The sequence below is a fragment of the Pleuronectes platessa genome, chromosome 8 (assembly GCF_947347685.1).
Source record: "Pleuronectes platessa chromosome 8, fPlePla1.1, whole genome shotgun sequence".
NCBI classification, from domain to species: domain Eukaryota; kingdom Metazoa; phylum Chordata; class Actinopteri; order Pleuronectiformes; family Pleuronectidae; genus Pleuronectes; species Pleuronectes platessa.
This window is the reverse complement of record NC_070633.1, coordinates 21,851,477-21,879,317: the sequence shown is the minus strand read 5'-3', so window position 1 is coordinate 21,879,317 and position 27,841 is coordinate 21,851,477. Positions and strand designations below refer to the sequence as shown.

The 27,841-nt window shown below is 42.1% G+C and overlaps 1 protein-coding gene across 6 annotated transcripts in view; it reads left to right on the top strand.

Moving 5' to 3' along the window:
• The window catches only part of diaph2 (diaphanous-related formin 2), a 341,319-nt gene that overhangs the window by 176,058 nt on the left and 137,420 nt on the right, over positions 1–27,841 (top strand). For all 6 annotated transcript variants that reach the window (XM_053428116.1, XM_053428115.1, XM_053428117.1 and 3 more), the window contains 2 exons: positions 11,895–11,996; positions 16,001–16,095. In XM_053428116.1, coding sequence (XP_053284091.1) covers positions 11,895–11,996; positions 16,001–16,095 — 197 coding nt within the window. The remainder of the gene's footprint in view (positions 1–11,894; positions 11,997–16,000; positions 16,096–27,841) is intronic.

The following is a 27,841-nucleotide window of genomic DNA, read 5'->3' as shown; positions in this document are numbered from 1 at the left end:
ACCCTGTGTGGTAAAGTTTGATATAGGGCTCTCTGAAGCTACCGAAATTTTTTGTTTTGCAGTGTGCAAAGTGCCGTGTGTGCTTTACTGCATGCACTACATCAAGCATTTAATAGATGTGCCACGACATAAACAGATTGTGTGTATTGGACTGCATCGTCTCATGTATGTTTCCACACATTTTCTTGCATTTCAACCCAATTCTATTGTCGGAGGCTGCCGGAGAAATGTCATCATGATTGATCTTCTTTTCTTTCTTTTTTTTTCTCTTATACGATTTGTTTTGGCAAAGTTTTGCAATGTTTCTTTAACCCGGACACTTAGGCTTTATATGTCAGAGGCAAATGGGAACATCGATAAAGTCCACCTGACAACTGACTGGAGATAAACATCAGGTGCGAGCACAACCTGTGTTTATCTGTTGTTTTTTGGGGTTCTATGGGTGAATTGACAGTTGGGAGTAGACCACTTTGAGAATTCACATTGATCTGTTTTTCTGTTTTTATATAGTCTGTATATGCAATTTTAAGCGTGTGCATATTCTGATGTGGATTTGTGCTCATATATATCTGAGTTTTTGTTTACAGAGGTTGTTTGAGTCAGCCACAGAGGGGATTGGACCAGGGAGTCCAACAAAATTCTAAAGGCACATGTCAAGATCAAGGCCAGTGTGCGAGTATTTGTGCGTTTGTGTGTATTTGTGTGAGAGAGAGAGATTGCAGTGGAGTAGGCTGACCAGGCCAAATCAACTGCACAGAGAACACACACTCCCGAGATCATCCTAGGCCATTGGATATGTATTTGCCCTCACGCAGTTCCCCTTCATCCAGCAGCACCTACAGAAAAGGCTTAGAGCAGCAGAAGTCTGTGCACTTGCTTCTGATCAGCACCGCACAGCAACTTTATTAAAGCACAGTGTGTGTTTCACCACGTGCCCTTACGCAATGTAGATGCAGGCTCAGTGACCTAATGGAGGCTGTTTTGACTTTCTGATCTGATCTGGACATCCCTGAGCTCACTGCTCATCTGACACATCACCATGGCATACATCTATGAGATCCTGCTAGTAAAATATATTGTACTCAGTAAAATAGTTTGTAGCATTCATTTGCCCTTTTTCACTGGGAAGTCACTCTAGGTTTGATAGATGTTGTACGTCAAAAGTATGGCTTTTTAATTCATTGACTTAAATTCCGTCAATAACAGTTTTGCTTTCAATCTCCACCCTTTCGGTTTTGCTTATATATGCATTGGATTAATTGTCCAGATTTTTTTGCAGAATAAACTTTAGAATTAACAATAATTGTGTGTAATTGAGGTGTTCTGATTTAATGCCATTATCTTCTTTAACAGTATGTTGTAGCTTGAGGGTGGAAACAAGTAGAATTATCGGTCATCAGTATAATCTTGTATTGATCGGTTGTTATTCTGATAACATGCTTCACTTCACAAAGGAAACTTAATCTAAGTGACTGACTCAGTGCCTCGAAATCCTTTTTTTTTAACACAGGATCATATGGTAAAGTTTTCTAGAGAGCACATGACTCACTAAGAGGTGGGCCGCACTTCAATGGTTGGGGGCGCTCGGTGCCCAAAAACACAGCGGGTACAAGTTTAGAATCCAACTACTGGAGTCAACAGGCGTGTGGTGTCACACACAGGAGCCTGCTTTACATACAGGGTTCTGACCTCCTGCCGTCTCTTTGAGAACAAAAGCCATTCTGTAATTATCACTCATTAAGCCTGATCCACCTGTTGTTATCCTCGCTAACTAAACACAATATACTTGTAATCAAGATTTGAACCCTGCACTGTACATTGTGTAGTGTCAGGGGGGTGCTATCTCGTAATCCCATTTTAAAAATAATTACTAGGTTCACTGCTTTTCATGTCATGCAATTATTATGGGTTTCACACGAGGTGTCCATTTGTGTGCGTCTATTTACGGTTCCGCTCTCTCTGAGCACCCATAAACGTCTCGTCGGCTTTCTTAAGAGATCCTGTCGTCTTCCAAATGTCTCTCCCGACAATTATGTCTCTCACGTCTCTTATTATATGTCTGTTCGCAGCCAGTGGAAGAAGTGACTTCTCTGAAGTACTTATTTCATAGGAAGTGGTTTCCATGTACTAGAAGGCCAGAGTGTTTGAGTCCCTCAGTTCTGATGCAGGCCTTTTGGTAGCAGGAGCAGTACTTGTACTCGAAATTGCTCAGGTTTTTCTTTCTCTTTAAGTCTTGTTTTTCCTATATTACGAGGCTCCTTTTTTTCATTATCCTTCTCCCCCTACTCATCTGTATTTCTTTGGAGTATCTTTTCGTAACTGTCCTTGACCACATGGTCACAACACCCACACATGGCACACGAGTACTCCTCACTTGCAATTACTCTGTTGCTTAAATTCTAAGCATATATCTATCAATAGGACACTGTTAGGTGTATATGCAGTCGCACAATGTCTAGTTTTGACATTGTTCAGTTCAGTGCGTACTGTGACACAAAATGTTAACACGCTAATGGTGGCTGACTGTGCCTGGAGGGCTTGGTGGCGTGATGGTCACAATGCAGCGTGTGCAATGAAGATGTTACCGGGTTTCATCAGACGTTTGAAAACAGCCACGATGCATCTATATTCATCAAAATAGACCATAGGAGGAAGATAGACAGGGAAGTAGTCCTGGCAAACATCAAGCAGGTGAGGAGCTCAGCACCTACTGCTGGATTATTTTTTTTTCTAGATACAAATGCAGTTCACGACTGAGTGCCTCTCGTTACGCTCATATTCTCCCTGCCTCGCTTTTAACTCCATGCCCAGGTGCCGCACGGTGCATCTTTAATCAGGGCAGGCCTGCTTTGACACCTCCATGTCACCAGCACACGCTTCTCTGCAGCTGTGCAAGGAATAGTTATCAAGAGATGACATGAATGAAGCTGTTGCTGCTTCAACAACACTGTGGACCCAGCGTTTCTATTCTATGTACGTGTGTGTAAGAGTGTGTATGTGTGTGTGTTGGTGTGTATGTGGTGGTGGTGGGGGGGTTGCAATGCATGCATTTTAGCGGCAGACATGGCACCAGCTGCCTTTTATGTGATTGGGGACTTACAGCTATACTGTTTATGTCTGTCCCTTCCCTGTTGATTGCCAAGGATAAACCTATTTCTACTAACAAGCGTGAAGTCAAGCTGCCAGAAAGAGAAAAAGTCATTCCCCTCCTCTTGCTCACATCGCTCAGCAAACCTTGACATTCTCCCGCACAGAAATGTGAAGTATTTCTTAAGTCCTTTCATGCCTCAGCAGACAAATTGGATCAACCTATCGGTTAACCTTCACAAGAAGAAGAGATAATACTTGAGTGAATTTCTTAAAAAATAAAACATAGGCATAGGTTGTCTTTCCCTTGTTTGACAACCTTTCATGAGTCACTCGTATTAGCTCTTTGCTTAGATACACCTGCATGTTTCATTTTTTTACAAAAAGGAAAAGGTGGGTTGCATTGAGAGAGAGCGAGAAAGAGAGAGAGAGACTAAATACAAAATATATAGGTTTTATTACCTTTTTCCTGTCTCTTTACTCACGGCCGTGGCCTTCAACGGTTTATAGTTGCACAGGTTACACTTTACAGTTAGTTGTGTCTTGATCCAAGGTTGAGAGAAAATGCATCAATAGTGATGTGGCCTAAATACAAACCCAGGCAGTTAAAGTTAAACATCTTGTGACAGAAGAAAAATCAAAGTTCTATTTATTTTTACTTGTTTAGCATTCCTATTTCCATACTGAAGTATATCAAGCAAGGAGCAGGGCTCAGTATGAAAGGGTAAAGTAATATCTGTGTTATAAAAGAAAGAAAGGGGGCAGATTATGTTATGTCAGCTAACAAATAAACAAAATGCAACCTTGTCGAACACGCTCCAAAGTAGGACAGCCACTGCACAGACAAAACCCAAGCATTTTTTTTTTTTCTTGTGTAGCAGACAGTATACATGGGATCCAGGAGAGATATTTTGTCCTATTTTACCCATGTGTTGAAGGAAAAAAATGCATTGTTCTACAGTGTAGCATAAGAATATTGATTTGGAATAAGGAAAAATCCGGTTCATTGTAAACCAAGAGGCGTTTGGAGTAGACCGGCTCCAAGGCTAGACGTGTATCTGCGAAACCAAAGGGGCGAAACGGAGGCTGTCATTTTCATGTAACTTTTACCTAGACAGCCAACAGACTCATATATGCAACATCTAACAGGTGATCATCAGTATAGGTGCACAGCTTTTAAAAAGCCTCTTTCACCACGTGTCGGGGGGGGCTCTCCCTGGGCTTGGTCCCATGTAGCCCGATGTTGGAGAGGTAATAGAGACCATGGGGACATCAGTAATCCTGCCAGCTGTCCAAGGAACAGCCTTAGCTTCAAATCTCTGTTCTTCATTCCCTCCCAGTGACACAAGCCCAGCGTCTGCGTTGTCTGCTGAATGCTTAAGGTGGACAGCATGCCTGGGTCTTAGCGGACGCCAGGGGCAGCCATTTGGACCATCAGCTTATGCCTTCTCACCAGTGCTCAAGCGCATTGGGTCACAACGAGCTGCCTTGGCACAACCAGTAAATAGTTTCCTCAAACTGATTGGCTCTCAGGCTCAGTCCATTCACTGCCCCCAGGAGCTTGTGTCCATGACCAATTTAAGAGGCAGAGTCAGAGCCTTCCCACACTCCCTGCCTCTGAGAGAGAGAACAGCAGTCATGTTTACATGTGGGCAGATTAAATGTACACGTTCAATCGCTATACCAAGATCCATATCAGTGTCACTGCTCAGAGTCGATGCTTTGTGGGATTTGCCACGTGTCCAACATTGGTTTGTTTTGGTTATGTATTCCATTTTCACAGTCTGTTTTGGACTCATTTGTTCTATGTGGTTGTGATGGCAGATTTGTGACCCAGGAGAGACACTGCAGCTTCTTCCATCAACTGTAATCAATACAAAAAGTGAAATGTAAAAAGATTGAATGAATATTGTCTGTGGAGACTTGATTTAGACATTTAGACTCTACATATGTCAGTGTTCATATTTTCAAGAAAAAAATCCTAATTAAAGCCATTAACTGAGTAATAAGCACATATTATCACATTAACCCACACAATACTGTTTTGATTATTCTTATTTGACAGAGTATTATCATTTCCATAGAAAGCATTTATCATCTGTAGGAATCTTTCCACTCTCCTCTTGGAATAGAAACTGGGAAGTGGGTCACTAAGGGAGATCTGTGTTGTTTCAATTAGAAGAGTAGGCGTTTTTCTTACTGGGCCCTGTTCCAGGTCCAGCTGTGTCCTTTCCACCGTGGGCTGAGCCTCTCCCTGCATACCGAAAACATTACTGGCCCACGGGTCACATGTCACCCTGCAGGACACATTCTGCTCGGAATACACACCTTTTTATTTAGACATCTTAGATAACCAGAACCAGATGGTTTTCAATGGTGGGACGGAAAGCTTCAGAAAACTAGCAATCCTAAAAACTAAACAGGTGCATCCATATTTTTGGGACTGTGTTTTGACACACACAAGTGTGCCTGCACTGATACTTACCACACTATCCACAGTTTCCATCATCATTATCATTATCAGCCACTTCCCCCACTCCCTGTTATCATTAGGGATGATGATGATTGCATGGTTGAGAGCTCCATCTCTTCCCCCAACTGCAGCTCCAATGTAACGGTTCACCTTGAGCTGAGAATTATTTCCAAAATAAATAAAAAAAAATAGACTGCTTTGGCACCTTGGCATTGTCAGGGTTATATACTATCAAACCCAATAACTTGAACTGGATGTTGCATTGCTTTGAGAGAAGACAACATGTTTAGTGTTCTGTCTTTGGACACACAACCACTGCAAATTTCAAAACTGAAAGTGAAGACAAATATGAATGTCTGGAAGTGAGAGGGACTTGTGTGTGGGAGTATGCTTCTGAGAACTCTGATAGCAGGAGGAATTGATGGAGCTGTGTGTATCTGCCCTGCAAATCTCTTTGGGGTTGAGAAAGCAACCTCTGTTTAGCCTTAGTCTACGGGAGAAATTGGTCACAGCTGGATTTCACTTGGCAAGTTGTGCGTTCACATCTGTACTGTGCTCTGCATTGTTGGAGGTTTCACTCATTATTCCAGCAATGACTGGGCCTGGCACTTATTTTTCCCTCTCCCGATTTGTTATCATGCCATGAGATGTTTAGCAATACCTATGGTTCAATATGAGTTAATATGTAGAGATACTCAATTCCAAAGGAAGAACACACATGCCCGCACATTCACACACACACACACACGCACGCACACATGCAAACTGCAATCACAAACTTCACAGACTTCACTTCAAGTAAAACCATATCTGATTTAAGTTATGATTCTATCCCCTTCAAAGTAGCCACCTTGTGTGGCAGTACATCCCTCCCAGCACTTCTGCCCCACTTGGAATGCTCCCTGGAAGTCCTGATCCGCGGGAGCGTCGAACACCATCTGTGACACGCGCTGGATCTCATTGGATCGCAATCTCATTCAGCTTGAATTTCATTTTGGAGAAGATGGCGAAGTCGCAGGGAGCCAAATACGTAGAGCAGGGTGGATGGAGGTCTATGATTGAGTTGGTGCGGCCAAATAATGTGCACACTTCCAATTGACAATGACTGGGCCCATTGTGATGATGGAGCACCTGGTTGCAATCGTTCCAGGGTTCAGGTCTGTCTCACAAAAATGTCCTCTGTCAGGTGCCTCTGAACGGAGAGCAGAATGAGACAATCTTATCCAGGAAGATGAATTCACGATCGCATAAGCCAGCATATGTCAACGGAAACCAGAAGCAGACTCCTGGTACACTTACCTTATTCTCTGGATGTAGACATATGTCCAACTCGTGTCACTCTTCCTCCTACAAACATTCACACTCGTCAGGAATGTTTACTTTTTGTTGAAACACTATTGAAGAGGTGTATGTTAAACTGTTAGACAGTTTCCCAGGCTGTTATTTGTGCTGCTGCTGAACTACATGGTGTTTTGTTGACAGTTGTCTCTATTATTTTGACCACCCCCTTCAAAGCAATGAAGATGGGCTAAAGAAAAGACACACACCTTTGTCTACGTATCATTCAGTTACCTTTCATATATAATCAACACCAATTCAACAAATATTTAATAATGCAACATAATATATTTATATATGCAACACAAACCACCTCTGTGGAACTGGCATTTCTGTGGATCAGGCAAGGCCAGTGATTCTTCCTCAGGACCCGTCTCCTTTAGACCGGCTGGCAGCTCTCCAGCAGCTCCATCCTCATTGCGAGTCCCTGAGATGGAGGACAGGGCACATGTTTGCAGGCAGATTGCACATTTGAGGGAATAAATTGCCTCGCGGAGGACCAGACTCCACATTGTCTGTTCCACTCTGTGTTCCTTTGCCTTTAAATATGTTTGTTGAAGACCTGTCAGCTGCAGTTTCTCTTATTTCTTTTCAAGGCCCCCGCATTTGTGGTGTCTGGTAGCGGGGCTCAGTCGGAGAGTCTGTGTCCGGAAGTGAACATGTGGTAGTGTTTAGCTTTGTAATGCCCGGGGTTTTATGAACGTCTTGAGGGAGATATCGCATGGAAGGCAACCAGCACAGTGATTCTGGGCCAGCAAACAGACTGGTTGTCCAAGTGTTGGAGAACTCTTTTTATCACAGCGCCTCCCCAGGGTATACCTCAGTCCAAGCCCCACAGAGAAGGCTCAACAGAGTTGCCAAGTCATCGTTAATAAGCCAAATCTGTGTATGCTCAAACATTTGTGTGTTTTTCCAATGAGAGCTCTATCAGTTTGGTGACTCCTTTTGGCACGAAGCAAGCATCCGCTCCCCCTCAGTTAATGGAATGTCTGTTCTCACCAGAGACTTCTCTTCATGTGTTTGTGTTGGCTCCGGTGAATCTTTCATGTGTTTTGTTAAAACATGATTTTGAAACGCTTCCTCCCTGACACGCATCTCAAAGTTCCTCACCCCAGTAAGTTAATATGTAACAATGAATCAGAGTGAAATACTAACGATTGACAAATCATAGGTGCTTGTGTCTTGCTCAACCTTGCATGGCCATTTATCAAGTTAAATGTATTTGACCTTATTATTATCACCTAAAGAGGACCACCTGGCCCAAGAATCAACTATGATGATGTTAGAATTCTACATTTCACAGTGGGTCCAAAGCTTAGAAGTCATTGTTAATATTTCAACAGATTGTTCAGATCTTTCCTGGACTGAGGTCTCCTGAACCTGACTTACATTACTGGCACCTTATTTAATTCAGCAACAATTAATAGCCTGTAAGACAACCTGACACAGAAGAAATGCATTTGTCTCCAACCATTATAAAAAAGGCTAAAGGAGACCTTGAGTAATTTAAGTAATTATATGTTTGATCTCCGGCCTTGGAGAACCTGATATGATTTAAACCAGGTCAAGTGGGCCCAGTCTTCACAGTTCAGAGTCGTCTTGCTGGTAGAAATCAGCTTTTCTCTGTTCAGCAGCTGCAGCAGACATTTTAACTTCTGCCTTCGAATTTCTTCTGCTTTCTAACATTTCACTTCACTGAAACACTTGTCCTCGGCTAGTGTGCCATTGTGTGAGCAGACATCACTGCTTTGGATATTCTCTTGACTGTTGTATCATATTCTTAAAGCAGTGTCTCTTTTTTACAAAACTTTACAACATTTAAATCATTCATCATCACATTCTTTTGGGGAAGATTCGTATAAAGAATGGATACTGAAATTTGTGTGGAAAAACTGTATTATTTTACTATTAGTTCTAGTCATGCTTTGATACAATTCAAAGTTCAGGGTCATTTACATGACTTTTTTGCTGAGGCTTTTTTCTTTGGCTTCTTCCACTGTCTCTATAAGTGCTGTTTTGGGGTGGTTCAGTCAGGAAGACTGATGGATTGGAAAGACGCCTACACCATTTATCTTTCCCCGCTGCCATCCAGAAAAAGTGCTGCTACATATCTGCAAATCTGAGAATCCCCCCAATGTTTGATATGTGGCTAAGCAATTTAGGAAAGGTCTTATGAAATTACATACACTGTGTCGAACAGAGACAGATTCTTTCAATTAATCTGACAACCTGTCATCAGTCAGATTTGAAAATGAAAGTGAATGGATATTTGTATTACTCTGTCAGAGTATCTCATTTTAATCTTCTAACTTAAAGGATACGTCATGTGTAACTTTTCAAAGTCAACAAAAACATGTTTCATGAAAGGACATTATGTTTTTCTATCTGATGTGACTTTAAGTCATAATCTTTCACCATGGCTTCAGACAACCACAGAGCTGCCAAAAAAAAAAAAAAAACCTCCCCCACTCTACTCATCACAAATGGCTCTTCTCAGTGTGAAGGCTTGGGAGATTCCATTAACAAATATAAATCTGTCCAAGAGGGATGGCATTGTTGTCAGAGTATTACATTTCAGCCGCCGGACAAGAAGTAAAACACGTTTAAGTTTTGGCGAGCACTTTGATCAGCTGTTATGGACCCACATTGTTAGACAGGTTAAGCTTTCCTGGCAGAAAAAATAGAGATGGGCATGCGTCTGCACACGTACAAGAGACAAGACTGGATCTTTTGATCAAAATGTAAGTTGCCCTAAGTCTGCTGCCATGTGGTGCATGTAGTCTCTAGCAACCGGCAACTATTTGGAGATGTTAGAAATAAAAAAGCTTTAGTGTTGTGCCAATCCATTTGGTTGAAATAAGCCTTCTATAGTCATTCTCTCCGGATGAAAGCGTGCAGGTCCTCAAGGGCCCATCAGTCCACATGCACTGCTTGGAGGAAGCATCTGACAACTTCCTTCCTTCCTTCCTTCCTTCCTTCCTTCCTTCCTTCCTTCCTTCCTTCCTACTTCCCATCCTTCCTTCCTTCTTCTGCATTTCTTCCTTCTTCGTTACTCATTTTAAATTTAGTGGCAACATCATTTTACTTGTGGATTTCCATTCACAAATGTTCCCTCAACAGAAAAGTGTTTGGCCAATGAGCGTCTCTGAGCTCCACACAGTCCAAAGTTAAATCTGCCTTTTGTGTTCTGTGCTCCGAGTCGACTTTTAAGTTAGAGTGCAGAGTTCTGTTGGTTTCTAAAGAAACATCCTCTGATCTTGACAGAAAATCAAAACATAATACTCTATGTAGCATCGGTTCATACTTAACACCCATTTTAGCACTTCTTAATACAGTAAACAACTGCCTCCCTGATGACATGTGTTGACAGCGAGCACTTGAGTTAGGCAGGTGCCTTCAGCAGTGCTTCTTCTGGGTGCCCTGGAGATGTTGCCTCTTTGATTGTTTCTTCAAATATGCAAGCCAGCGCTATGGGAGCAGCTTGTTTGTTCTACATTTCCTGGGAGACTCCCACCTTGAGTTTAAACAGAGCAGTTGTGATGATTAGCAACAAAGCGAGCTGCCTCTCCCAGAGCCACTGGGAGGAGACAGAAGGGGCTGAGAAACTCTTTTGTTTAATTTAATTTAGCTGCTTTTTATTGTTTCTTTTGTGTAGAAAAATCCAACTCTCTCCCATTCTGCTACCTCGTTCACGTACTCTCAGTACTTTTGCCTGTACATGTACATGTATAGGTACAAATAAAGAGTAGTACACAATGACATGCGGTTGTACTTAATAATGTCTTCATTATGAAAACACAGTTCTCTTCATTCAGTCCAATTTGTCTGTTGTGTTCAGTCACGTAACAGATACTTAGATCTTCAGTGTGTAAAATGTTCTATTTGAAGAAATTGCATGTAAAATGATCCTAGTTTTGTTTTCACCAGTGTTTAATCATCGAAAGTGTACACATTGTGGTTTTATTTACCCTAGAATGGGCATTTTACATTTAAATACTTATTATTGTTATATATTTACATCAGGAGTGGGTCCACCCTACGGAGGCAAACTGGACAAACTAAACACATTTTGAGTTTTTAGGACAACTGAAGGCTACCACAGGTTGTCTTTGTTGGCAAGGGGAGGGTGAGGTGTGTGTGTGGGGGGGATGTTCAGCTGCAACATGCAACTCCACCACTAAATGTCACTAAATTCTACACACTGAGCATTTAATGGAGATTGAGATTCTGGGGCGGGGGGGGTAACACAATTATCTCCTTGGCTCGAGCAAGTTGACAGACAGGGCCTGAGGGAAGGAGCCTATCAGCCATCTACCCACTGTCACCATGACAGAAACGTTGGCGCACACAAACAAATGAAGAGGGGAAATGTATCTAAAGGAGCGTGCTCTGTAGCTGCATCTGATGATACTGCACATCATGTAGTGTCAGTGTGATGATGAAGGAGGCCGTCATCCATCACATCTCTCTTTCATCGGCTTTATGTTAAACCACGTGTGTAGCAGTCTCACCAGTGTGGGTCTGGACACAAGGAGCATATCATATTTTAAAAGACATGGCACGGGTTTTCCTTTTACACTGTGAAATGTCCAATTCTCTGTCTTACTCAAATTATTGGGATGCATCCCTGCGTCCGTGTTAGACTGTTGATAGAAGCCGTTTTGTTTTTGTCGTTTATTAAGAGAAGAGTGATATTGAACCAAAATATTCAAGTTGGCCTGTTTGGAAACTATGGTGTTTAATTGGTTTATGCCATCTGTTGCTGTCTTACCCATCTTGGCCCGTCAGCTCCGGTTTTAACATGTATAAATGTATTTGCATTCTAATGCATGCAAATTGTTTATTTCACCTTGCTGTAGCAAATGATGAATACGGATTTTGAATGTCATTTAAATCTTTATTTTTTCATACAGCTGAAAGCAGCCAGTGTGAGATTGTGATTAAAAAAACCTGACGTACAGTTTTAATTGTGAAAACGTTCCTTTTCCCCCTGTAGTGAAAAAAGAAGCAAAGGATGAAACCGACAACAGGACGCCTCAATTCAAGAAGAAGGTGAAAGAGCTTCGCATCTTGGACTCTAAGACGGCTCAGAATCTCTGTAAGTATCTACTGTTACGTTTTATAAAGCTGACATTTCCCAGCAGATAACCACACCTTCAACACCATTGCTTCACACTCTCTCTCTAAACTACGACCTTTTACCTCAGAAATGTCAGTGTTGTTTTTCACGCCACTCCAGGCCTTTTCATACCCAAACAAAAACACATCAACAAAACCTGTTTGTGGTAAACAAACAGTAGAAAGCCCCTTAACGTTGATAGTATTTTGCTAAGTCCTTTGGGGAAATGTTTTCTTGGCAGTTGTTTAGCAGTCGCCACAAGTGCATATAGACTGTGTTCAGGCTCCATGTCTGTAATCATGTGTAAAGCAAATTTCTATCAGAACCCGAGCACTAAAGCTGCATGTAGGGGATTTTAATTCCTAGAAGCAAAAGTGAACTAAATGTCTAGTGAACGCTGGTTTATTTACCTGAACCACCACCCTTCTCTTTATTTTAGTCTGGTGGATGGGATGTTTTTTTTTTTTTTTTTGTTCGGGCTAATTTCAGGCCTTCTGCCTCAAAATTCCACAAACAGCTCAGCCTTGGCACCTCGATATGAATCCCCTTGATTTTAAGCCCATGGAATGTTTGTTTGAATTCAAAACACACACAAAAAAAACAAAAAGAAAAGCAGAATGACTGCTGGCAGTGTTGTGTTAATTGGTTGGTAGAGCATTTCTTATTGTTTCCCCAGCTCTTTGGGGTTTTTATCCTCGGCCTTGATGCACATTACCTCAGAGATACTATGTAGATGATGACACCTCATGAAATATGCATGTCAACCGCTGAGATTACAGGTCGCCCTCCGTGCAACCCCTGCGCGAGCCCCTTTGTTTGTCCGTGTCTCTCCTCCCTGTCTTCCTTAAAGGACATGGAGAAGGGTATGCAGTGGCACGGTGCACACTGTAAACTGCGTGTGTTTATAGGTGGTGCTGTATACTGTGGGTGAGAACTGGAAGCCAACCAAAATGTTAAAATAAGCAGGGGGATCAGAGAAACACCAACCGCTATTTGTGCCTCGAAACCAATTTCCATCCTGTGTGCTGCTGATACATTATCTTCCGTGAACAGAGGGCGGATGAATGAGTTCATCAGGCAAAATATTGGGGTCTGATGTCAGAGAGGGGCATGTGGCATGAACATAAGGATGACACATAGAAGCGTCTGTGTGTGTGTTTGCACATTTCCGAATGTGCCAGTGTGCGCATGTCACCGCACTCGTGTGTGCGGGCTGCCAGGATGTTGATAGGTGTCTCTGCCATCTTTGATTACCGCCCGAGCAGATGGGCTTTGAATTTGTCATGAAGCAGGAATAAGTGCAGAAAATCTCACTTCCAGAACGGAGAGGGGCGGGGCGCATGTTGTCCTACACGGCTTCCCAGAGTCGCTGAGACACATCAGCATCGTAGATCATTTTCACTGGCTGCTGCGGAACCCTGTTAACTCCCTTTCATGTGTCGCGGTATGGAAGGTTCAGTGGGTAGAGGAGCAACGTGAATGATGGGGATGTCAGTGCCACTTTAAGTATTCATGGTACAGTGGTTATCCATACATCTAATATATCCTGTCTTCCATCCATCCGTCCGTCTGTCTGTCTGCCCCTACCTGTGGCTTTTACAATAGGCTGCAGGTGAGCTGTTGACTTCTGGCTAAGACCTGAATTAAGAGAAATGCAGACATGGTCCCACATATTATTACCCATTGAGATCTATCTTGACTATAATCCTATAATGAGAATAATTCCCTGACCCATTTCACTTTGTTATTAAAGCAAAGGGTTGAAACATTATATAAAATGTTGTTTTTTCTGTATTGGCTGAGACACACCATGCTGTGAATAAAAGAAAAGACTAAGAAGTCTGGGTAAAGAGAAAATATGCAATTATGTGATCCGAGCTGTGGAGGAACACGGAGCCGGGTACAGCAACAATAACTCTGTACTTAATGACAACACACTTCTTGATTTATTTAGAGTGAACTGTCCATTGAGTGCAGACCTCAAACCACAAGAACAACAATAACTCATTTGAATCATCAGCTCATTTGTAGCCTGTTTTCAACATCATTTTGAAGAAAGGGAAAAAAGGTTTAATTGTCACAGTAGTCTTTAAAGTATCTTTGAATTCCATAACAGATTCACACATTGTTAGATGTTAAAGCTGCATCTATGGAGAACCACTGCACCAAACTTGCATCGTGCTGCAGAATCTACTTTTACTTGGACAACTACTCTTTTTGCCACAGTTAGACGAGCACACAGCTTCTGAACAGGTGCAGGCTGACCACACGCCACAGTGGCACACAGCAACTAGAAAGGTAAAGATGCATCTGCTAGATGGCAACAAAAGTTGGACATCAAGAGACAATAAGGGACATACAGCAGTAAAACAACAAATGAGAACGGAAGGAACTTCCATTAGACAGTAATGGAGCTCAGTAAAGATGCAGTAAAACCAATGGGGTACATTTATAAATAAATGAACGTCAACAACAAATTGTGGTTTGTTGGCGATTTAATTTTTTATTATGTGGTATAAACTTCCCTTTCATTCTGCAGTTCTCAGTCACTAACATCAAAAGCCGAAACATTAAAGCCAGGATGTTTAAAGTTTAGTGAACACAAGCTTCTCTCCCTTACTGCCAACATTACTTTAACAACCAGTTTCCTGTAGATACAGGCTGCACAACATCAGGAGAGTACGTCCCCTGCTCATCCAGACTTCAGCAGCTCGACTGGTCTTTAAACTAAGTTCACTCACACTACTCCCCTTCTCCACTCCCTTCACTGGTTACCAGTAGCTGCCCGCATCTATTTCAAAACACTAGTACTTGCGTACCGGGCTGCGAACAGATCGGGTCCAGTCTACATCCAGGACATGGTCAAACCTCCCACCCCAACCAGTCCACTTCACTCTGCATCTGCCAATCGGCTTGTTGCTCATTCACTGCGATCTAACCACTCAACTAAATCATGACTGTTTGCCGTCCCGTCTCCTAAATGGTGGAACGAGCTCCCCATTGACATCAGGACAGAAGAAAGTCGACACATCTTCCCCCGCCGACTAAAGACACATCTCTTCTGACTACACCTTTGATTAAACAGAAATAAATATATATATTTAGTAGCACTTATACAGCACTTACATATAGCACTCTGTAGTTTGGCTTTCTAGAAGATAATTGAACTTACATGATTCTTGTTGTTCAGGGTTTGTACCCTCATGGTTGAATGCACTTATTGTAAATCGTCAGCTAAATGAGATGTAATGTTGTACAATCATACTTTACACCACACGTCAAAAACATTATAAATGGCGTTACATGTGAGTGAATGGATAACATGGTTACAGATTATTAAAAAGGAGGAGAAAAGACTCCCAACCTTCTTTTGTTGCACGTAGAATACAGACATCAGGTCCCAGTGCTGGAGCCGTATAACAGCTGCTGAGTGAGTCTCCCTCCAACTCATTACCAAACCTCCACCTGTGACTTCCACCTGGATACACCATCAGCTCCAATTTCCACTGTAGACACCCCACCTGGAGATTAACACACCCACGAGGCTGTCCCCTCAGGCAAATTCAGTGGGCTGCTTCCCATCCGCCCAAACAAAACCACTTAGTTTCCCTAGATGACACCATTATCGTTGACAAGTGCAGCTCATATATTCCTAGTTTTACCATTAATATTGTTATTTTTTTTATAGTTATTTAGTTGTTTGTGGATTTTTATATTCAGAATCAAGGAGTGGTGGTATTATCGTGGCACCTTCCATTGTCCGGGGTAAATGTTGATGTTTTTCTTCCCATTGTTTTTGTCCGGGCGACACAAACTATCCTGTTGAGGGGCAAAAAGTGTATTAGTTTTTCCAAGTGACAAGTTAGGTCTGTGGTCATTCTGTCTGAGGAGCGATGAGTGCTGAAATGTCTCTTTGAACCCTGCAGTCTAATAAAAAAAAAAAAAGGAGAGGAAATGACTCTCTTCTCTCTCCATCACAACAGCAATTTTCTTGGGCTCGTTCCGCCTGCCTTATGAAGAGATCCGGGACATTGTGCTGGAGGTGGACGAGGATAGACTGAGCGAATCACTCATCCAGGTAAGACTGATGTTCAGTGTGGTGTGTTCGTTTCTTCACTGTCTCTCACTCACTCACACACACACACACGTGTATATCTACACACACATGCACACACACACACTAGGCTTATTTGTATCCTCTGAGAAATGTGTGTTTGTGTGTGGGTGTGTGACAGAGCGAGTCTTTGTCCATGTTCATGTGAAAAGAAAAAATGTGTAGTTTTTAATTTGCGGTGTCTGGCTGGGAGCTTGGCAACCCCATCTTGGTATGGTCTTTTAATTTGGACAAGTCAGTCTGCTCATTCTCATGTGGACCACAGAGACCACTCCCCCCCCCCCCCCCCCCCCCCATTCAGCCTCCTATAAAGGATGGTGAAGGACAACACTTGGCAGAGTCTCCTCAACTCCACCCTCCTTTCCTTTTCCCTTTGTCTTAAGCCGTGATTGATGAGCCTCCTAAAGGCTACTTGTTTTTGCTCCTATTTTATTTGTTTGTTTTCCTTGTCTCAGAAGGTATTAATTGAAAGCGGGGCAGGTGCATCCGAGGTGAAGATGCATCATTGGGCTGCATGAGCCTCAATCTGCACTAATATTTCTTGCAATGTCCTCATGTCAACCGTTGCTGCGGTCTTATTATCTTTTGTTTATGTTTTATATCAGTAGAAGAGGGTGCAGACCTTTGGGGTTGAGCTGCAAATAGAAGATTTGATTTCAGGATAATATTGACAGAGATTCACTGTGTTGTGTGCACGAGTGTTGTATGTGAGATTGTTATTTTTTAAGATATTTTCCCCAAGCAGCCTTGGGCATTGTCCGAGGTCTTCCCTACCTTGGAGAAGTAATTCTAAAGAGTTACCTTTGAGGTGATATATATGTCCTTTCCCACATGGCTTATCAACAATAACTTTTGCAGTAATCTGCCTCTTCCCCACTGCTTGGATCCCAGACACTAGTAAAAGATGGTGGTGTAATATGCACAGTATTAAGATGGGTCCTATCCAGAGAGGCGCCCTGCAGGACAATTTTTCTGAGCTCTGATAACCTTTAATTGGCTCACAATCTGGCAGAAAGTGCAGCGTGCGCGTTATGAGACGGCAGACCCCCCTCTGCTTCACAGCGGAGAAAGGAAGTTAAGGTGTTGACCTTTACCGACCTTCAGCCTTTCTCCAGCAAAGTAAAAATACTCCATCTGCCAGCAGGACAGCTGTGTCCTCAGCACCGAGGTCTTGTTGCACACAGCACCAGACAAACGACTGGGCTGGTTTACATCACGAGTGTGGAGCAGCGGAACAAAGCACTTCTCTTGCCACCCAGCAGGTACCACTGACCAAGATACACTGAAGAAAGTGGTCGGTAATCAGCTTTAACTGTGAGCTCTTGAATAGTTGTAGCTCTTCTCAAGGCCGACAAGGCGCTGGTACCGATTTTAACACACAAAAAGAAAAAAAGTCTGACAAACCGAGACGAGATAATAAAAGCAAACTCTTGAATTCTCACACGTCTTTTGAAGTGATGCATTTACAGGCATCAGCTGTGACCTTTTTAGATCCTTTTTATTCAGTGTTTAAAAACGCAAGGTTCTTGTTTCCACACTGAAGCAGCTACTCGCCCTGTTTGAGAGAGATTCTGTTGTTCCTCTATATCCCTCTTTAATAAATATGAACCAGGACTCTGAGGCTGCTGACAAAGAGACAGGCTCAACAAGGCTCAGGAGAGGGAGACAGTTAACATAAACATCTGGGAACCAGGCTAATGTCACAACGTACAGGGGCGGGGGGGGGGGGGGACCAACTGAGTTAACTTATCAGTGCAGAAGGAGCCCACATTGTGTAAGTGAGCTTGTTAATGCTTAAGACCAGAGTAATGCTGGGACTCTACAATTAATACAAAGCTCTTAAGAACATGTGTGTAGTGGGATCGGTATTCAGTGGTCACATTCATTTATTCAAGTCAAATTGAGCAAGCGGTTCCTCTTATTAGTTTGTTCCCTTCATTCTCCATGACGTTCACCATCTAATTGACAATTGCATATTAAGTACATGAATATAAAGAAATGAAATCAAAACCTTCACCAAAGAAAACATGTTGCCCTCTCCTGCTCCAGGTCTGAATGTCAGGGTTGGAGCATTATACTCCCCTCACGTAATACTCCTGCTGCTGGGAGACGGTGCCAGCGACAGTTACGTGAGCGAGGCAGTGGGAAGGTCTCACATTGTGCCGAGTGCATTCAGAAAGCTCACAGAGTGAACATATGTTGGCAGAGCAGGGGACACACTGAAGGCGTCCAAAGCCTCCTGCTAGTAAGTTAAAAGACAGCATCGGAAATTGAAAGCTTCACATTATTGTATTTATTATCAGGTTGAACCCACTCACTGAATATGGAATGTATTCTTTCTTCATCTCAAATGTTGAGCCCTGTCTTGAATGTGTTCATGTTCCCGATGTGACGCTGGGTGGATGAAGATTTGGCAAATTCTCCACTGTCATTTTATCATGGAGGCACTTCCTCACATTTGCTCAGGGATATCACTCAAAGTTTCCCTCTGTCTCTGTTTGCTTGTGAAATGCTCATTTCTATAGAAACTCCTCTTCAATCAGATATTTCATGCCACACAGTTTCTGTGGTGGCGTTTGCTTCTTGTGAAGAACTGAGAACTCAGATCTTGTGTTTGACGGACAGCACAAATTGCTCCTCGAAGAAAAAACAGTTGTTTGAATGTACACAGTATTGTAAGGTAAACTTTGACAGGAGACAGACAACATTTGTATTTATGTGTGAACGTTGTTTATTCACATCTTGTGAAATAGGAGCTAGATGATTATAGAATAAAATCAGGCAGAAATGAGCTCACAAATTTCTCGAGGAAGCGAACGACACATGCCCCGAGACTCGGAGACTTCCTGCTGGGTGACACAGTCCTGAGTGTGGGCTCCATCTGCACAGCGCTCATCTCCACTCATTATGCTGATTAATCACTCTACACCACCCACTTTCAGCCACACGCCAATCACCATTTATCCACATGGACAACACACACACACACACACACACACACACATTCAGAGTGAATGCGTCGGCATGGCTTGGGCAATTACAAAGGGAAAATGCATTTACCATCTTGCTAATGTTAAGAGTGGGTGAGCGTGTGCACCGAACATACACACAAATTAAGAGAGAGATAAAAACAAGATGGATGGAAGGAAACATATTTAAATAAAGGGGAATATGTACGAGATGCAAGATGAAGCTGGCATCGCCTCTGATCAACCCTGGTTTATAAACTGCTGTGCTCCATTAGTTGTTAGTTACTTTTCACAGATTGATATCACCTGCTGCTTCCACATTTAATTTATTTATAAAAAATAGAAGAATTGTACGTTAGAAGGCTAAATGATTTCTCATTTAAAAGCCCTCGTTGGCATAGGTACCACCATGAGTAGCTACATGTCATTACCAATCTAATGACATGTTTGGGAGACGCACAGTTGCTCGGGACATCCATACTTTGCTTTGAGCTCCATTGAGCATTTCTATACGTTTATTTAAAGGAAAAGTAAAGCTAGCAAAGTTTGCTTGGATTCACAAACACTGATCCGGAGCAATGATAACCGATGGCTCTGATTTACCTGGTCTCATTGCACTCGACACAAGAGGAAAACAAAGTGCCACAAAATTTGTCCCAGTTCAAAATCCTTCTGCTGGGTTATTTTTGCACAGAGCGGTGACAAGCAAGTGGGGAATTGACGAATGGATGGAACACTGAAAATGGAAGGAACCAAGGAAGCAAGAGGTGTTCACAATGCATCTAAAACTCTGTAACTCAATCTTATTATCTCCCGTCTCCGTCGACATGTCTAATGTAATGATTTGTCAGCAGAATGTGGCGGCGCGCTGGCCTTGAAGCACCCCCACCATGTGTCACCCTGGCAGAGTAGATAGATAGGAGCTGATTGGCTCTCCTTATTCTGCATTAGGGCCCATCAACGCTTCACAGATGATGTACACATCCCTGAATGCTGTCAGACAGTCCGGGCTCTCACCATTCATCCGGGCTCCGTACCAATCCTTGCAATTCAACACTTATTTCCATCTCCACGCAGCCGGCGTACAAACACAGACGTACACTACATGCAAATGGGAAGACGGGGTCAGTTATCTCCTTCATCTCCGAGCCGCTGCACGGCCATTTATCATCCCACCAGTGAGTGTGTGTGTAAGGCCATTGCACAGGAGCAAACACACACACACACACACGCACATGCATGCAACCTCTCTCTCTCTCTCTCTCTCTCTCTCTCTCTCTCTCTCTCTCTCTCTCTCTCTCTCTCTCTCTGTGTGTCCTTCTCCCTCTATCTCATTTCCCTACAATATGCATAGTGCTGGTGGACAGAGGTCACTTTTTTATATCAGGTCAGCTTCATCAAATTTAAAAAGACATCAGAGCCCGGCCCCCCCCACCACTCTGTACAACAATGAGATGAAGGAACAATCAAAGGCAGTAATGAACACTGGCGCAGTGAAAACAGATTGAGACTCTGAAAGCTTGGCAGAGGTCTGCCTTTAAAGGGCCGACAGCCTGACAAAGCTTTTCTTTTTTATTGTTGGCTGGCAGCGGAAGCGGCAAGGGAAGGGTCCTGTAGACCTTGTTTGTGTGTAAAAGAGTCAGCCATGTGTGCTCTGGGCTTCAGGGGCCTGGTTGCATTGTGTTTGTGTTTAGTTTGACACTACAAGACCCCCAGAACGCCCTGAGCTCAGTGCATATTCCACCTCACTTGCATTGTTTAAATCGCTGGCCATGACCTTTCTGTCTTTGACTTAACTTTTCTGTCCTTTGGTGCTTAGATTTTTTCCAAAATCCCCCCCAGCCTCTTTGCACCCCCGCAGGGAAGTCTCAACTGGCATAATGATGGTATTTGGTCCCGTGCCCTCACTGGTCCTGCCAGTATAACACAAGGAGGTTTCAAAAACGCCCAGTTTGTTAATAAGTATTAATAGTTTACTACCCAGGTTACTATATAAGTTTGTGAGTATAATAACATCGCAACTTATTAAGTTTTGTCCATTACCATGTCATTGTTGTTAATTTGTAATTGCATTGCGTCATTACTAGCCATACTTATTTTTAAGTGCATCAAATGGGATTTAGTTTTTGTTGTATTCTCAGGCCATGCTATTATTTATCAGTGTTCACAATGCATATGTTTAAAATTCTGATATCTTGAAAAGAACAAAAAAAACTTATATTCCAATTCAAAAAGGCGGAGGGGATTTTAGGGCATCTTTGTTTATGTAAGTATTATTCAGTCAAACTGAAATATTCATGGGGATTACTTATGCACTGAATAATTTAGTCTTTAGGGTTGGGAGATTCATCATACAAAATCACTGCAGGTCATCTCCATTACTTTCATACTTAAATTGTTTGTTATTGAGATGACCTCTCGAAGATTGGTGAAAATGGCCCATTTTAGCGTTAATGCGAATTGCACTGCAGGAACACGCTACTCAGTTTTACAAGTTTTCTCAAATAAATTGGCAAAAAAACCTAGTATACATAGTTTGTTTATATCTGTGGGAGCTGAGATCAAAGGTAATCATAGTTAGGAATATATTTAACTTACAGTAGGAGGGTTTACTAAGTGGTATTTGTTTCAGGGATTTGGATTTATACTTTGAAACATCAGCCTCAAAGTTTATTTTTTCTTTCCACTTTTTTTTAAATCATATTTATCTTGTACAATATTTCAGCTGGACAACCTTCTGTTCACTCGTTGTTTATATTGGCACATCTTGGGAAATTGCCCTTCGTGATTAAAGTTAATGCGTTTTGAAATATTCTACAATACATGCATACTCTCTTCTGGCCAAGCCAATACAAGCTTTTAAAGGTCTAATCAGATTTTCCTGCCTCCATCATGCAGACACACAACACACTTTCTCCTGCATGATACTTTGTATAGTTTAGAGTTTAGCAGCGTTCTATTGATGTCCAATCCCTGCTCATTGCTAATTCCTCGTCTCATCAGAGCTCATCACTACATCAAGGTCAGTGCACTAGGGCTAATGCATAATCACAAAGGGTTGTGTTTAGTGTTTTCAATTTATTCGGCCACTTAATTTCAAATGTTACATCCAAGTAGACGAGTTGAAATTATGGCAATTTAGACTTCCGCTGGTATATAACTTGATTTAAAGTGACCAACGTCCAGGCCGTGCCTTCAGGCTGTTGTGGATTTGTAAATTACTTCTTTGTTAGTTAGCCATCATGTTGTGTTACGCAGTGGAAAATTGAGATAAGGATTATCTACAAGGTCAGACCCACAAACCAAAGGTTGTCTGGACCATTTTAATTTGGTCATAGAGGGAGCTCGAACCAGTAGAAGAAAGACATGGATACACACATTCAGAGAGAGAGAGAGAGAGAGAGATCACACACAACAAGAGCTGTTCAGTAGACTGCTCCACAGCGGCACCAGTATCCAGGACATGTCGTGTGATCTAGCTGCAAGAAACGAGAGAATCATCACTAAATGTTTAACACACACACCCAGTCTTTGGTGTGTGTGGTAAACTAACTCTCGTCAGCAGATGATACGGCCCTGGGGGCTTGTTTTTTTGCGGAATATCAGAGTGGCTTCTCAATGTTTAATGTCTGCCAATGTTTTTTATATTAGCCCATCTACTTTTCAAAAGGAAAGGCTAATGCCTTACCCTGCTCTGCCGCTATTCATTTGTAATTGGTATTGTTCTATGTTTTGTGTAAATGCACCAGTAAGAATAGCAAAGAAGTGCAGGGCTGTGTCCAGTATCTCCAGGATTCCAAGTCAGCATGTCTGAGTAGATGTTTTTAGCACTTGTTCAATGACCTACCAGAGGTTTTCAATAAACAAGCTTAGAAGATTATCATTTGAATTATTTAAAAGAGGCTGAATAAGGATGCTACATATATTAAACCGATTTGTATATTTTCCGATTCATCATGATAATGTGTAATAAGTTAAAATGATGCAATGCTGTAAAAGTATTGCATTCAAGCAGGAAGTAGTTTCCCAGCATCTGTCAATGGGCAAAGTCAATTTATAATATGTTTATGGAGATATTGATGTGTTAGACCACTCATTATGCGACACTGAGTGTAAGTTGATTAGGTAGACAAATATATTTTTTTAAAATTTAAGGTTGCAACTTAAAAAAAGTACATTTGATGGAGCCAATACTCCAGATATGTGCTGTATATTGCAGTGAAATACACACGGACTGGGTCGTCTGGCAGTGAACACCAGTGTTACCAGTGTTCGGATCTGCACTACCTCCCATCACCTCGCCATGGCAACCAGCTCTCCTGCAGGTCTCGCAGGCGTCTTTCAAACTCGCCTCGCTGGTTATTATTGTTTATCCGTCTTGTCAATCACCCAGATCACGACCATGCTCATCCATATGCATGGGCCCATCATTACACGCCGCAGCCCATTGGCTGCAAGGTCTTGCGGTGCCCATGCCGGCCGTTGTTCTCTGCCGCACAACAGGTGAGGTTGGCGCCATGGCACATTGTTGGGCATCATTTGCATTGGTGTAAAAAGTGCACATGTGGGGCGAGGCGATAAGTGTGGCTTTGCATTGCGTCTGCTGGATTAGAGCTTAAGCAGGAGAACCGGGGGTCCCCCTTGGGCTTAATTGTGGTTTATTTTGGCACACAGCACGTAACTCTCTTCTGCATCAAATGCTAATTTAACAATAAAATGTGAAATACATTATGCTGATTTGGGAGGGCTGAGAAAATGAGACAGAAAAGTGGTGAATAAACAAAGTAAAGGCAGGGAGAAGGGAAAACAGGCCTGGTACAATATCAAATGTGCTTTAGAAATTGATGGCCGGGACCCACGGTACTAGATGTACCTTTCACTGATCATCACCATGCTGCTGATCTGTAGCCACAGGGTCCAAGCCAGGCACCGTGTCCGCAGGTCGAATATTGATCAAAAACACGCACAGTCACGGTCACATGCACGAGTGCGTGTTCACGGGCATTGCATGTGCAGTTAAATTTTGATCAGATGGACTTAATGTACCTTGTCCTCCGGCTCACTGGGTGCTGTACTTGCTTAACACCAGTAGAGATTAGTTTTCTATTCTCACCTGTGAAATGCAGTGTCTTCGTTTCTGGGACAGACGGGACATCACTCACAGAGACACTCTCAGGCAGGAGACTCCACAAACAAATAAACTACTATTACTGCCAGCCCCCCCTCCTTTTATGCCTCCACACCTGTGACAGCTGAAGCCGGCAGCTTTATGTTTTCAGTTTGTCCGTTTTTCCCTCAGCCCGTCCTCCTCTTTTAAACACATTACGGTAAAATCACCGTGAGGGAATCTCTTTAAATTAGGTAACTTGGACTAAGAGTTGAACTGTTAAGACTTCGGTCAAAGGTGAAGGTCTCTGTGCAACACTATTTCTCCAAGGTACCCAGAGAGAAGTTCCATTACATCTGGCCCAACAAGTTCACTTACATTCAGGGATGACTTGAGTTGAATTCCGAGGTCGAAGGTCAAGGAAAACATGTTTTTTTTTTATTTAGTATTTGCCTCTTGAACGCAGCATCTCCAGGACAAATTTGGCACAAATGTTAACTCTGCCTGATAGAATTAGAATGTGGTGGTCAAAGGTGAAGAGCAGTAGGAACTCACTACACAAATTTTTTGGCCATAACTCAAAGATTCACATGTGTATAACGACAAAATAATTGTGATATATTTTATAAAAATCATACAAAGTCCACACTTTGTACACTATGAACAGGCATGGACGTAAATCCATGTCTATAATCCTTTTACATAAAGCTGTCATATACCACCTGTAATAGGATAAGGCTTTGATGCAGTGTAGTGGAGTTCATCGTCTTTCTTTCCACCATTCATCAGTTTTTACGTATTGGAGTTTGATCTGACACGTTTAATGATCGGATGTATTTGAAAGTACTTAGGGTTCCTAACAGATTCAGGTGAGAGTGGATCAGGCTTTCAGAAACATGTTGTTTATCACCTATTGTCTCTCTCTCTCTCTCTCTTAAATGTTCTGCGTCTGTGCTTATCTTCTTTTTTTCTCAACATGAACCCTCTATACACCTTGTTAATTTCCCTTTTAATCTTGCTTCACACCTTTCACGGTGAATGCAAGTGCTCAGGTGTGCGCGTTAAAAAAAATGCTCCATATTTCTTTCTAAAAGACAAATTCAATGTCACACTTAGTCTGTCAGGTTTTCCAGCCCCAACCCTGAAATTAATCTCTCCCCTCCTCTATTTCCCCCTCTCTCTCTCTCGCTGTGTTTGTCTTTCTTTCAAACTGCATTTCTCATTTAGTTTAATGCGATTTAAGAATCTGTCACACGCAGTTTGTTGCCTGTCAGTCTGTCACTGTGGCTTTGCTCATGGTGGGATTTGAGGGGTTTGTGTGGTTTGGCAGGGTGCAGGTTTCTCTGGGACTACAGCAGCCTGCCTCACTGCACGTTCATTGTTTAACATGTTTTACCTTTTGAGACAAGATTTGCAGTTTTTTAGTAAATTACTCCAGTTACCATTGGGCTTAATGATCTAATATGCAAAACCTCATGTTAAAATACATCTCATATTTAATATGCGACATTTAATCATAAGTAAATTACATATTAGTTCAAATAAAATAAATGTGGTTTTCTTAAATGTTGTTATTTCAAAGTGTATAGACTGAAAATATAAATCCAAGGCACCACACTGCACTTTACTGGGCCCTGTCAGTCAAACTGTCCCTATTCTTCTAAACAAAAACAACTTTATATAATTTTTTTCCCAGGTATTCAGTTTGCAGTAGTTGTAACCTTTTGTTTGAGATAGATACCGTCTACACCCACAACCCTAGTCTGTAAAGATCCTTATTTTTCCTGTCTTGACTCTTCAGCATAGTTTTGAGAGAAAATAAAAAGAAATTGTGAAATAACACATAATGTCTTTTTTGAAACTGTCAAGTGTTGATTGGAGAAATAAGCCTGGTAGAATAATGTGAGCCGCTGTATTATTGTTATTATTGATTCCAACTGAAGTGTTCACTGATTTGCCTTGAACCAGGTAGGGAGCTAGCTAAGGTGTCACGGTAGGGAGGAGGGAACACTGAATTTATCTTTCTCCCAAAACTAAGGAGAGACTCACATCCTGCCCATGACAGACATGGCTCCTCTGTGTGTCTTTGTTGGGAGCCTCACACAACACAGGTGTCTCTTCTTTACCAAGCAGGGATCTTCACTGCTTCATCAGCTTCATCAATTCACTCGTCTCAAAACGGAATTCTAAAGTTTTTCGGTCATTTCTATTCAAAACACACTTCTCCATCCTCTCATGGATATTTGACAAGGTGCTAGTGGAAAATGAGCCAAAGAAGACGAACGAAGAAAGACAGAAACATGGATACCGTCCCCACAGCCTGGTGTCTGTACGCGCGTGCATCCCTGTAAACTCTATGGTTAAGTTGATGCCTAATACCCCCCTTTCAGCCGGGCGTGGATTCGCACATGCCTCGGAACTGTGAAGTTGATTCACTGGGAGCTGGTTGACAGCAGCAGAGATCAAAGTGTGGAAGTGAAAGCCCTGAAGATACTGTCATCCTCTACACATGTTTAGTGAACCGTAACCTGTATCTCATTACTTTAACACTCTTCTTTACCCTCCCAGCTGCTTCCGCTCCTCAAGTGCAGACCTTTCAGTGCAGGCAGCAACACAGGAACTATTCTGTCAATATTTACCACACAAAAAAAAATATAAAATACAGTTTTGAGTGAATGTGAGGGGAAGAGAAGGCCAGTAACATGGTTGTGAGGTTTTATGAGTCATTGAATAAATCCACTTACTGTAAATCTCTAATATGTATATTTAGTATTTTGTGCAATGCTTTCCTGATCCTAATATGTTTCAGAGTAGAATATTAACCCCAAAATGTCCTGTCCTATTCACTTAATTTCACAGTGATGGATATGTATTCTTCTTTGATTCCGATTGTGTTCTTTTATTTTCACCTCACCTGACGGATTTTAAATGATTCTGATTTGTCAAACCAAACTGGGGAGTGACACACATCCAAGATCACACCGTCGAGTTTTGAGAGTCGGATAAAAATATACATACAAATATACACGACTGGTGAAGTGCAAAGCTTTTGAAACTGTGACAGAGTCAGCGGAGGAACAGTCAATCTACCAATGAAAGTCATAACTGCTGCTCGCAGTCTGAGAGCATTTCTGAACAAGCTGGAAAAAACAGCCACCTACTGAAGGACTTGCTTCTGAAAAGAAATCCATGTAGACAGTTACACATTTTGACTGGAATCTTTTCTATTGGACGTTTTATGATGATACGTGACAAGAAAGACGGAACAAAGGGATGTTGAGGGACATGTCCTGAACCTGTGCTCAAGTTATTTCCTACTTTCACGGTCAGAGACTGATTCAGAGAATATAGTTGGCCACATCATTGAATCTGAAATAAGACACACGCAGGGCAGTGAAATAGCCTCATTTCCTGCTCAAATCTCAACAATCCATCATAAGAAAAATGTCAGCAAACGTATACTTGACATTTACAAGGTATCAAATATATTCATTGTTTTCCCTTCCTCAGCCGGCAGTCTAATTTTATGTTTGACAAGGAAATACTACATAAAATAGTGTGTATAAGGTTTTAACCTCAACATCCAAATTCTGCTGTTGCCGTTTGGCATTTTGTCCGCGGATTGCAGATCTTG